General features: G+C 42.6%; 1 protein-coding gene across 4 annotated transcripts in view; it reads right to left on the bottom strand.

Annotated features, from left to right (window-relative positions):
* Nucleotides 1–12,947, bottom strand: part of LOC115174456 (cGMP-dependent protein kinase 2) — a 49,577-nt gene extending 36,630 nt beyond the window's left edge. For 2 of the 4 annotated variants that reach the window (XM_029732989.1, XM_029732992.1), the window contains exons 1-13: nucleotides 12,613–12,945; nucleotides 6,043–6,132; nucleotides 5,863–5,925; nucleotides 5,602–5,734; nucleotides 5,324–5,490; nucleotides 5,073–5,186; nucleotides 4,840–4,945; nucleotides 4,668–4,731; nucleotides 4,495–4,572; nucleotides 767–855; nucleotides 572–637; nucleotides 435–482; nucleotides 168–327 (exon numbers count right to left, since the gene is read on the bottom strand). In XM_029732989.1, the coding sequence (XP_029588849.1) occupies nucleotides 168–327; nucleotides 435–482; nucleotides 572–637; nucleotides 767–855; nucleotides 4,495–4,572; nucleotides 4,668–4,731; nucleotides 4,840–4,945; nucleotides 5,073–5,186; nucleotides 5,324–5,490; nucleotides 5,602–5,734; nucleotides 5,863–5,925; nucleotides 6,043–6,130 (1,176 nt within the window). In that variant the 5' untranslated portion in view covers nucleotides 6,131–6,132; nucleotides 12,613–12,945. Of the gene's footprint in view, nucleotides 1–167; nucleotides 328–434; nucleotides 483–571; nucleotides 638–766; nucleotides 856–4,494; nucleotides 4,573–4,667; nucleotides 4,732–4,839; nucleotides 4,946–5,072; nucleotides 5,187–5,323; nucleotides 5,491–5,601; nucleotides 5,735–5,862; nucleotides 5,926–6,042; nucleotides 6,133–7,844; nucleotides 7,885–12,612 lie in introns of all 4 variants that reach the window. The other 2 variants (XM_029732990.1, XM_029732993.1) reach the window with 2 other exon arrangements.
* Between the last annotated feature and the right edge of the window lie 435 nt (nucleotides 12,948–13,382).

Below are 13,382 nucleotides of genomic sequence, written 5' to 3'. Positions count from 1 at the left end.
ATATTATGTATTTAATGTTGTGTTGTTTCCTGTTTGGACCCCAGGAAGAGTAGCCACTGCATCGGTAGCAGCAAATTGGGGATCCTAATAAATATGAAATACTTAATCAGTTGGTTTCAGCCGCTAACTTGCCAAACACAACCACAACACCAAACTCACACACATACCAGTTCAACGCGACCAAACCCTCCCACTCCGAGAGTGACAGGTTCTCCCTGGTAACGCCCCTCCTGGTACAGTACAGGGATCAGGTCCTTCAGTCTCAGATAGGAACTAGGACTGGTCTTCTCTGGAGCATCTGGCTCCTCCAAAACCTTAGAGCTGATGCTGGAACACAGACAACAGTTACACAGCTTGACTAGACTAAAGTGGTGAAAATAGAACTAGGTGGAGAAGGGTACTGCTAAAAGGGGCAAGAGTGTCTTTGTACTCACTCATCATGGAGCTCCAGGTGTTCAATGGGGATCGTCTCCTCAAACACCCTAGAAGTGTAACATAACAGACCATTAGTAATTCAATCAATCCATAAACCAATCGATTAAGAAATGTAATATTACTTGTTCAGACTCACTCCTTATCGATGGAGAAGCAGGTCACAGGGCCAACAGCAGTACATGTTGCAGTCCTCAGGATTTCACTGCAGGTTACATACAGATCCACACTTATGAGCAGCCACATTAACTAATAGCTACTGCACACCAGGGTCATTTTAATGAACAACATGAAGTCTATTTATAGCCTTAGCTACTAATGTATCCATGGTTACCGTATCAGGGCCAATTCCCCAAAATGCTCCCCTTTGCCCATCTTGCGAATCTGTTTCTCCTGCCCATTCAACTTCTTAGTCACCTTGACCTGAGGTCAGACACACACACGTGCCCACATGCACGTACACACATCCGCACACACACATACGCAGGCATTATTAGCACGCACACATACACACACACATTTTTGTCATTAGTAAACACATGGGTTGGTAAGCACAGGTAGGAGAATTGTAGACTCCAATCCTCCACTAGTGTAGTAAGTTGTTGTTAACTATGATCATCAAACAAAGGGTGTACAAAAACAGTGGTCTTACTTGCAAACATAAGCACGCATTTAAAGTTAAACAGCTTCTCACACTGGAAATGTGTATCACCCAATTAATATAGTTGATTTACTTGCATGTGACAAAACGCTAAATTGTAGCTGGTCCCATCAGATAACATGATACGATACAAGTTAGCTCTATGCTAACTTTACCAGGTGGCAGTGATTACATCCTGGCACAACTTCTGCTTCCAACCCATCAAAGATCTTAGATTTTCAAGAAATAGGTCAACTATTAGCCACTAGAGGGATATTTTAAATCTACAAATTCAAGGTTTACTTGTTCTGTTGGTCTGTAACAAAATTTGATGTGAAATATTGCACTGATGAATCCTTGACTATACAAATAGCTACTACTAACAATAGACAACATTTTAAAATGTTACAGTGTAGACATTAGTAATGTTGTAAATGACTATTGTAGCTGGAAACGGCAGATTTTTTATGGAATATCTATAATGCCTTGTAAAAGTATTCATCCCCTTGGAGTTGTTCCTATTTTCTTGCATTACAACCTGTAATTTGAATGGATTTTTATTTGGATTTCATGTAATGGACATACACAAAATAGTCCAAATTGGTGAAGTGAAATGAAAAAAATTACTTATTTCAAAAAATTCTAAAAATAAAGAACGGAAAAGTGGTGCATGCACATGTATTTGCTATGAAGCCCCTAAATAAGATCTGGTGCAACTAATTACCTTCAGCAGTCAGATAATTAGTTAAATAAAGTCCACCTGTGTGCAATCTAAGTGTCACATGATCTCAGTATATATATATATATATATATATATATATATATATATATATATATATATATATATATATATATATATATATACTCACCTGTTCTGAAAGGCCACAGAGTCTGCAACACCACTAAGCAAGCGGCACCATCAAGCAAGCGGCACCATGAAGACCAAGGAGCTCTCCAAACAGGTCAGGAACAAAGTTGTGGAGAAGTATAGATCAGGTTTGGGTTATAAAAAAATATCTGAAACTTTGAACATCCGCGGAGCACCATTAAATCCATTATTAAAAAATGGAAAGAATATGTCACCACAACAAACCTGCCAAGAGAGGGCCGCCCACCAAAACTCACAGACCAGGCAAGGATGGCATTAATCAGAGAGGCAACAAAGAGACCAAAGGTAACCCTGAAGAAGCTGCAAAGCTCCACAGTGGAGAATGGAGTATCTGTCCATAGGACTACTTTAAGCCATACACTCCACAGAGCTGGGCTTTACAGAAGAGTGGCCAGAAAAAAGCCATGCTTAAAGAAAAAAATAAGCAAACCTGTTTGGTGTTCGCCAAAAGGCATGTGGGAGACTCTCCAAACATATGGAGGAACGTACTCTGGTCAGATGAGTCTAAAATTGAACTTTTAGGCCAGCAAGGAAAACACTATGTCTGGCGCAAACCCAACACCTCTCATCACCCCGAGAGCACCATCCCCGAGAACACCAGCATCTTGCTGTGGGGATGTTTTTCATCTGCAGGGACTGGGAAACTGGTCAGAATTTAAGGAATGATGGATGGTGCTAAATACAGGGAAATTCTTGAGGGAAACCTGTTTCAATCTTCCAGAGATTTGAGACTGGAACGGAGGTTCACCTTCCAGCAGGACAATGGCCCTAAGCATACTGCTAAAGCAACACTCGAGTGGTTTAAGGGGAAACATTTAAATGTCTTGGAATGGCCTAGTCAAAGCCCAGACATCAATCCAATTGAGAATCTGTGGTTTGACTTAAAGATTGATGTACACCAGCGGAACCCATCCAACTTGAAGGAGCTGGAGCAGTTTGCCTTGAAGAATGGGCAAAAATCCCAGTGGCTAGATGTGCCAAGCTTATAGAGATATACCCCAAGATACTTTCAGCTGTAATTGCTGCAAAAGATGGCTCTGTAAAGTATTGACTTTGGGGGGTTGAATAGTTCAAGTTTTCTGTTTTCTGTCTTATTTCTTGTTTGTTTCACAATAAAACATACTTTGCATCTTCAAAGTGGTAGGCATGTTTTGTAAATCAAATGATAAAACCCCAAAAAAATCTATTTTAATTCTAGGTTGTAAGTCAACAAAATAGGAAAAATGCCAATAATGTCGAAAAGTGCTAGACATTTATGGCAATTTAGCTAGCTAGCTTGCAGTTGCTAGCTAATGTGTCCTATTTAGCTAGCTTGCTGTTGCTAGCTAATTTGTCCTGAGATATGAACATTGAGTTGTTATTTTACCTGAAATGCACAAGGTCCTCTACTCCGACAATTAATCCACACATAAAACAGTCAACCGAATCGTTTCTAGTCATCTCTCCTCCTTCCAGACGTTTTCTTCTTTGGACTTTATATGGCGATTGGCATCTAACTTTCATAGTTACCACAGACCACTGACCTCAGTTTGTCTTTCAATCACCCACCTGGGTATAACCAATGAGGAGATGGCATGTGGATATCTGCTTCTATAAATCAATGAGAAGAAGCGAGAGGCAGGACTTGCAGCACGTTCTGAGCCACAAATAGAAGCAACGTCTATTTTAGCGCCTGGCAACGCGACACGAGCGTTGTGGTCAGCATGTCAGTTCTGCGACCCCAGCACTTATGACAAAATCAACAGCACAACACCGAAGATGTTGATCTGTTTAAAACAATTGATCTTTTGTCATCATGTTCACTACATAGCCAATCTGTAAACAGCCCATCCAACTACCTCATCCCCATACTGTATTTATTTATTTATCTTGCTCCTTTGCACCCCAGTATCTCTACTTGCACATTCATCTTCTGCACATTCTACCATTCTAGTGTTTAATTGCTATATTGTAATTACTTCACCACCATGGCCTATTTATTGCCTTACCTCCCTTATCCTACCTCATTTGCACATGCTGTATATAGACTTTTCTACTGTATTATTGATTGTATGTTTGTTTATTCCATGTGTTACTCTGTGTTGTTGTATGTGTCGAACTACTTTGCTTTATCTTGGCCAGGTCACAGTTGCAAATGAGAACTTGTTCTCAACTAGCCTACCTGGTTAAATAAAGGTGAAATAAAATAAAATAAAACTATACTTTTTTCACATCCCCAATCTGAGGTGAAAAGGATGTGTAATTCCCCCCAATTCGATGGGGTCAGCTTTTGTAATGTAGTAACAAATACTTTCCACATCCTGGAAAGCAACTTAATATAAATTAATATATCTTCATTTAGGATGACAGTAAATTAAGAAAAACTAGTGGGAAAAATCTGAGTTAACTATTAAGAGATTTAAAATAAATTCTAAAGCACAATTTAACTGGGTGCTCTAGAAAGAGCTCTCACAGTGACTGTGTAGCAGCCCATTTGTGTGTCATAACTTTCCTAGTTTTGGATCACTGTAACCACCAAACATGTCCCCTGTACCTCTCCTTTGAGAATGATGTAGAACGTGTTGCCCTCCGCCCCCTCACGTACAATGACATCATTGTTCTGGTACTTCACCTACAAGAAGGAACAGATTTCATATGGATTTGGATGTTAATGCTCTGGAAAATGTATCTAGTATGGAGAGGTGTGTCAAATGGCTGAGTACAAACCTCCTCCATGGAGTCAATTATCTTAGAGAGCTGACTGTCATTTAGGGCCTTCAGAGTCTGAGACCTGATACGTAAGCATATCAGAGCAGAATTAGCAGAGTGTGCGGGTGGGTGGGTGCATGTGCGTGTGACCAAGAGAGTGCAAGTTGGAAGGTTAAGTGTGTAAACTCACGTTTTTAGGAAGCCCATTAGCTGTTCACGTTTCTTCTTGGACTTGTTGGTCATGATGGTTCTATACATCTGTCTCTCCATAAACCACAGACGCACCACTGTCTTGGCTACGATGATGGGAGTGAGGGGGACAATTCATTCATAACAACAAGCAATATTCGGTACAGCACACATGCATAATACAGAATGTAGGAAGGTACACAGTTATTTACCATATTTATAATAGCATCTCACCTTTGACTGTGGCTGTGCGTTTGCAGTTATACAGAATAGCCAACTCTCCAAAAACATCCCCACAGGTCAGGGTTCGAAGGTTACGATCTGCTTGACTGACAAGGAGCTCACCCGCTGAAGGGAGAGATAGAGGGGGGACAATGAGGGGTGAGGGTTATCATTTAATTGGGAATAGTAAGCAGACATAGCAACCCTTATTTGGGAAATGTTTGTTGTGTATCTCCGTATATGGTTGAGAAATTCACACATACCTGCTACGATGTACATGCTGTCTCCCTCAGTGCCCTCCTTGATTACATCATTTCCTGGTTTGAAGTTGATGGCCACCAGGAGCTCCACCATCATGGTGATCTGCTCATCGTCAAGGCGACTCAGGAAGTCATTCTTCTGGATGGCCTTGACGATCAGACTCGTCTCACTGTGGAAAGAGACATACTGTATATATTCACACCAGCATACTCTACTGACGTCACATAACACATGATACTGTACATATCATGATGCTGCATGCATAGCCCTAGCCAATCACCTGACGGTCTTCTCGACTTTAGTCTTCATGATCTCCTGCTGATCCTCTGGGATTGGCTCAGGGGCCATGACAGCCGCTCTGCTCTTCCTGACCACAAGTCCCCCTTCATTACTGATCCTCTGATCAGGGAACTCTGGAATAGATACACACCACACACAGGACATGGGGTTAATATACATGCTGCTCTTTGGTTAGTGATCTGACACAAATGGCTGCCGTTCATCACCCAAGGGGTTGCCATAGTCACATTTAGCCCTTTACCCAGGTCATGGTAATGACTCTGTAGCTCCTGCAGCAACTTCTCTGTCTTCTGCAGTCTTCTTTCTAGAGGTGAAAGGAGACCATTGGTTGTGATAGTTGTGGTTTAGATCATAGTTTATTTTATGTCTGTAGTCTTGGTTGTGATCATAATCATGGTCAGGGTCGTGATTGTGGTTGTACCCAGGTCATTGTTGTGGTTCTGTAGCTCCTGGTTGATCAGGGTCTGTTTCTCCAGCTGCTGCCTCAGCTCCTCCACCTGGCACTCCATGGCTGAGGGGAGGGGTAGAGGATGTGTGAGGAGTCACAGGATGGAAAACAAATTAACATGTAGGCTTACACACAAAATGTAAGTGCTTATGCACACATGTACTCATACAAGCTGCATAAAACATGCACCCACCCACGCTTGCGCACGCACTTGCACACACCCTCCACTGCCTCATCTGTCATTAAACTGGCACACAGCCAGCATTCAGCGAGAGGTCTCTATACTGTCATCATGAATAATGCACACAAATGATGGGCTACCAACAGGAGGTACTGTAAATACCATCACACCCTGGGAAGACAACGCAAAAAGAAACTTATCACTAACGCAAAGTCCTGTCCTAATTAAATGGTCACGTAGTGTTTATATTCACTTAAACACTTGTGACTCTAATATTTGTGTACCTTTTGGCAGTCTCATAAATCAGACAATTGTTTCTGAAATCAAAGCTACCTTTTGGTGAGTGCAGGAATAATTTGCTGCTGCATGTCTTAAACACAAACCCACTCTCTCATGGGAACACTAATTGTTTGTGTTTTCTTGAATGTGTCTGTGCATATACAGTACATCTCCCTGGGCCATTCATGTGTATGAGTATGCATGCACACGCTAGCAGGGACACACACACAGTTGTGAACAAAAAAATCCTACCCAAATACACTGATCAGTTTACAATAGCACTGATTGAGAGGGCTAATTTAGTAGTCAATAAAAAACTGCTTTGGCAAACAAATCACAGGGTTAGCCTAGCACACACATCCCCATCAAATCTAGTTTTATCTGTCACATGCGCCAAATACAACAGGTGTAGACCAGTGGAGGCTCCACAGAGGAGGAAGGGGAGGACCATCCTCCTCAGTGAAATTTCCTAAAATTAAAAACATTAGAAACATTAAAAAAGTTATAATTTTTAGATACAACTATACTAAATATACTCATATGTCACCAAAAAATTTAGTAAAATACACAGTTTTGCATTGAAAGTCTACAGTAACTTCAACAGCACTGTCTGGGGTAGCACCATGGTGTAGCTGGAGGACAGCTTGAAGAACCCCTTTCATTCTCTGGGGTACACAGAAAAGGTGATAATTTAAAGCGAGGGTCGCAGTGATGACAACTTAGCAATTTTTTTCAGACTACCCTGGCAACTTCTTTTTCAAACAGCACCTAGCAACAAATTTAGCTACTTTTAAAAATGTATTTTGAACTTTTAGCAACTTTTGAAAAGTGACTCAAACGCTAAAATGCACGCATTTTCCCTCTAAATTACACAAAAACGATTTTCTCTGTCACACACTCAGTCACAACACACGTGCCTGGCTGCAAAAGTGCATTGTGAGTGACATCAGCAGCAGGCGCTCAGCTCGTGCACAGGCAGCAGCAGGCCAGCAGCAATTTCAGCAAATTTCAAATTGTTGGCTGACTGCAGCATCATTAGTACGGGTTCGATGAGCCAAACCCAATGAATATAATTGGTCACGAATGTATGATCTTGAACAGAACTTACAACATCAATCAACATATCTCAATCAAAATTGTACAGCCAGAAGTACAGAAAAGAGTGGGAGTCTGTACCTGAACAAATGTCAAATCATATTTTTCGCTGAGATGGCCAGTCAATTGTATATTCTACGTAATGACGCAGTTTTACGTTATCACGCAATGACATCACAATGTCTTTTAGCAACAAATCAACCTGCCTCTAGCAACTTACCCTGAAAATTAGTTGGCAACACTGGAGGGTCGACTTCTGCCTAAGATCAGTTTCATGAAGAAGGATGAAAAGGTGAGGGCGTTCAATATCAACTGGTATCAATAGTATAGCTGGTTAACAGGGAGCCATTCATCAAGCCACCTGTATTGCTGGCCTTGCCTGCTTCTTGGAAAGTCTGAGCCTTGGTTGAAAGGTGTGTACAGTGACCTAAAGAACATCATTTGTTCAGCTAAACGGCAAAACAAAAGCAGTGAGCGTATGAATGCCCACATATCGAACTTGTGACTGCCTTTTCCGAATGATTTGATAGCGTCCATCGCATCATGCATGAGAATGTAGATTAAAGAAAGAGGTTGACGCAGCGCATTTTTTCACGTTTGTTCAAGTAGGCTTTCCACTTTCCTCCAGTATTTATTTAGCAAAGATGATAACACATAATCACTCTGGACAGACCCAAGCATAACCTCTACGACTAAACATCAGAAATCTGACATGCTGTATGGTGTCATGTCCTGACCATAGTAAGAGGTTATTTTCTATGGTAGAGTAGGTCAGGGTGTGACAAGGGGTGCTTTGTGTTTTTCTCTGTTTTGTATTTCTATGTTAAAGTTCTAGTTTTCTATTTCTATATTGTTTTTTGGGGGTTGATCTCCAATTGGAGGCAGCTGGTCCTCGTCTCTAATTGGAGATCATATTTAGGTAGGGTTTTTTCTTCCTGGGTTTCGTGGGTTGTTATATTTTGAGTAGTGTTTGTTTCTCTCTGTGTCACGGTTTGTTGTTTTGTCATTTCAGTTATTTATGTACTGCAAAGTTTCACGGATTTAATAAAATGTGGAACTACAACCACGCTGCACTTTGGTCCCCTCTCTACGACAGACGTGACATATGGGATGAAAATGAGACTATTTTTCAGTCTGATCAACTGTAGGATACTAATAAAAGCAGCTGCATAATGTTACATCATATCTGCCCTGTCCATCTAGTCAGGGTAAACTAATTGGTAACGTTAAGTATTTATAGTCCATTTATGTGTCAAGAGAAAATGTGAATGTGATCAAATTTAGTTTATATTCAAAATTGGGCTGGCTAGGCTGCCTATATGTTTTTAATCCAAAATTTATCGGTCAACATAATTGTGATGACAGATGTGAGTAAACGTTTTATAAGGCCTACAGTTGCATAGGCCTGCATGATGCAAACATGCATTAAGCAAGCTCAGCCCTGTGAGTTCTGTTGTCTATGTGTCTGGGTGGAGGAAATCCCTCTCCTTATCCAGTCTAAATATAATTTATATGAACAAATATAAGGCAGCTGCAGTTTGACGGGTTTCATCCCCCCAGGGTCAGGAGTTTTTTTAAAACCATGTGACCTGATTAGGAAAAACTGGTCCCATAGCCAATATGAAACCTTTTTACAACTGATTAATCACTGTCATACCTTATAGGGTCCAGAGTTTTCCTAGTTAGGTTAACGTAAGGAAAATCTCCAGGCCCTAGGGGGTAAAAATTGCCCCACCGCTCTGGTACCTATGGTGCCACCAGTCTGCTTGCAGTTGTCAGTTATTGTCTGGTATGTGGATGATCAGGGCTTTATTCAGGAACGTTTCTTGGCCTACTTTGAAGTGGGTGAGACGTGCAGTCTGTGTTTGACTTCATAGGGAAACTTGCTGTCCAAACCTACGATGGCACAGATGTAATGGAATGTATCTGTTATTTGTATTTTTGTCTATTTCTCGGTGGTTGATTGGTGGAGAAAAACAAGTCTACATCGCTGTTTGCAAATAGTTCAATCTCAGACGTAATTATGAATCTAAGCATAGAACTTTCAGTGGTATAACTGCCCCATATAGTGGCCCGACGCAGAAACAATGAATCGTTAACTGCAAGCTGCACACACAGCTTTTTTTGTGGACATATTCTGTAACGTATACGGGTTAAATCTGCAGTTACAAGGAAGATGGAAACAATCTGGACCTGGTGGAGAAATTTGAGTAAAGACTAGGAAGCTTGAGTTGTTTGATTTGGACCAGGCGGCAGCATTGTCACAGAGGTGATGGAAGATTTCATCAAGCAGCTGAGGGACAATTTAACCACCAGATTTCATTGTGTTCGTACGTGATCCTCTCACAGTCCGCCCAGGTGGAGAATACTCCTCCCTTGCTAAGAAAACTATACCCTCACTGCAATTCAAACTGAACTGATCGAATTCCAGACATCGAGCCAAATCAGGGATGTGCTCAGAAGTGCCGAGTCCCTGTGTGCGTTGTGGGTGGCATGCTCAGATGTATACAGCACAATAAAGAAACCTTCATTTTATGTGCTAACAATGTTTGGATCGACTTACACCTGCGAGTCCTCATTTTCCTCTATGAATGCAATATAGACACTACAGGAAGAAAATAGAAAAATAACAAATAATTAAAGAGAAACAATAAAATAACAGCAGTGAAGCTATATACAGGGGGTACCAGGGGGTACCAGTACAGAGTCAATGTGCGGGGGCACAGGTTAGTCGAGGTAATTGAGGTAATATGTACATGTAGGTAGAGGTAAAGTGACTATGCATAGATGATAAACAGTGACAAGTAGCAGCGTAAAATAGTCCGGGGAGCCATTTGATTAGCTGTTCAGGAGACTTATGGCTTGGGGCTAGCAGCTGTTCAGGAGCCTTTTGGTCCTAGACTTGGCACTCCGGTACCACTTAATGTGTGGTAGCAGAGAAGACAGTCTATAACATAGGTAACTGGAGTCTCTGACAATTTTATGGGCTTTCCTCTGACACCACCTGGTGTAGAGGTCTTGGATGGCAGGAAGCTTGGCCCCAGTGATGTACTGGGCCATACGGACTACCCTCTGTAGTGCTTTGCGGTCAGAGGCCGAGCAGTTGCCATACCAGGCAGGATGCTGTCAATGGTGCAGATGTAGAAACGTTTGAGGATCTGAGAACCCATGACAACTTTTTTCAGTCTCCTGAGGGGTATTAGGTGTTGTCATGCCCTCTTCACGACTGTCTTTGTGTGTTTGGACCATGATAGTTTTTTGGTGATGTGGACACCAAGGAACTTGAAGCTCTCAACCTACTCCACTACAGCCCAATCGATGAGAATGGGGGCGTGCTCGGTCATCCTTTTCCTGTAGTACACAATCATCTCCTTTGTCTTGATCACATTGAAGGAGAGGTTGTTGTCCTGGCACCACACGGCCAGGTCTCTGACAACCTCTCTATAGGTTGTCTCATCGTTGTCTGTGATGAGGCCTACCTCTGTTGTGTCGTCGGCAAACTTAATGATGGTGTTGAAGTCATGCTTGGCCATGCAGTCATGGGTGAACAGAGAGTATAGGGGGGTACTGAGTACACAACCCTGATCCAGTATTAGAGGGAGGTGTTTAGTCCCAGGGTCCTTAGCTTAGTGATGAGCTTTCAGGACACTATGATATTGAACGCTGAGCCATGACCAGCCTTTCAAAGCATTTCATTGCTACAGACGTGAGTGCTACGGGTTGGTAGTCATTTAGGCAGGTTACCTTAGTGTTCTTGAGCACAGGGACTATGGTGGTCTGCTTGAAACATGTTGGTTTTTCAGACTCGGTCAGGGAGAGGTTGAAAATGTCAGTGAAGATACTTGCCAGTTGGTCAGCGCATGCTCGGAGTACATGTCCTGGTAATCCGTCTGGCCCTGCGGCCTTGGGAATGTTGACCTGTTTAAAGGTCTTACTCACATCGGCTATGGAGAACGAGATCAAACAGTCGTCTTAAAGTGTTGCTTGCCTCGAAGCGAGCATAGAAGTAATTTAGCTCGCCTGCTAGGCTCGTGTCACTGGGCAGCACGCGGCTGTGCTTCCCGTTGTAGTCCTTAATAGTTTGCAAGCCCTGCCACATCCAATGAGTGTCAGAGCCAGTGTTGTACGATTCAATCTTAGTCCTGTATTGGCACTTTGCCTGTTTGAGGGCAGTCAGAGGGCATAGTGAAGAGCATAGTGGGATTTCTTACAGTTAGGGTCCCGCTCCTTGAAAGCGGCCGCTCTACCCTTTAGCTCAGTGCGGATGTTGCCTGTAATCCATGGCTTCTGGTTGTGGTATGTACGTACGGTCACTGTGGGGACGACATCATCGATGCACTTATTACTGAAGCCAGTGACTGATGTTGTCTACTCATCAATGCCATCAGAAGATTCCCGGAACATTTTCCTGTCTGTGCTAGCAAAATAGACCTGTAGCTTAGCATCTGCGTCATCCTTTTCAGTCAAAGGAGACGGTAGCAGAAACATTATGTACAAAATAAGTTACAAATAACGCGACAAATCACACACAATAGCACAATTGGTTCAGAGCCCATGAAACGGCAGCCATCTTCTCTGATGCCATCTCGCACTGCCTAGCGCCCGCTGTTCACGTGACCCCAATTACCTTTACTTCACCCTGAACATTGGACAGGGCAGAGATTAGACATGGTATTACAGTGATTGTAAAGTCACCCAGCAAACAACTAACAATAATAAAGTAGATAAAGAGACTACATTTTCCACTCTGTAATTATAGACAAAACTATTTCATTTCTAAATGGAAAATATGAATTAATTGGCCTGAAGTGCATGTCAGTCATGTTTAAAAATTCCACTGGCCCCCAAGCCAGTCACTAAAGTCACAACCCGAGCTCACAAAAACTAGATGCACATAGTTGCAACTGGGTTCTGATGTTACTCCAACAGGTCTCATTTTGGCACAAATACATTGATGCTACAGGGGAAAAGACTTAAGTTAGACTCACCTGTAGTCTGTGAAGAGAGGAGGGGTAGGACGGAGGGTGAGTCTGTGTAGCTGCTAGGGTGACCACATGGATCTTCACATGAGGTTCAAGACCTTCCTCCAGCACTCTGTAAATCCAGCTAAGGATAAGTGTTGTGTAGGTCCTGTATCAGGCTTTCTCCACCTGTAGCTTGAAGGGAAATCCTATTCAGTCCACTCACCTGTACAGACACTAACACACTGACTCCTATCTCTCTGTTTACCTACTATTACCTAATCCTTTATCTTTCCTCTCCCTCACTCTCCTCTCTCTGATCTCACCTGGCTCCCCCCATGCCTCTTACTCTTACTTCTCTCTCTCTCTTTCTCTCTCTCCCTTTCTTCCACTCCCCTGTCTCTCTTTATCTGTCTGTGTGCTCAGCAGCTCCAGTGTTGTATCATTAACCAGACCCCAGAGGCACCTCCTATCACACCAGATAGAGGAAGACAGGGTAGAACCGAGGAGGAGGAGGGATGGGTGGGGAGGGAGGGAGGGAGGGAGGAGGAAAAGTGCAGGAACTCAGGGAGGTTGAAGTAGAGGGGGCTAGGAAAAAAGAAGAGGTGGAGGGGGAAAATTAAGGGGAGGGCAGAGGAGCGTGGAACAGAGGAATGAAGAAGGAGTGGGAGGGAAGAGGAATACTCCTCATACTTCGTCTTGATCTCCATTTGTAAGAAAAAAAACATCCATGAATTCGCAGGCCTTTTGACACAGGGTTAGAGAGAGAGCGGTAAAGACAAAGAGATCGATACAGA

The sequence above is a fragment of the Salmo trutta genome, chromosome 35, assembly GCF_901001165.1.
Source record: "Salmo trutta chromosome 35, fSalTru1.1, whole genome shotgun sequence".
In the NCBI taxonomy this organism is placed as follows: Eukaryota; Metazoa; Chordata; class Actinopteri; order Salmoniformes; family Salmonidae; genus Salmo; species Salmo trutta.
The sequence above is the reverse complement of the archived record's forward strand: the minus strand, read 5'-3'. Positions and strand labels throughout refer to the sequence as shown.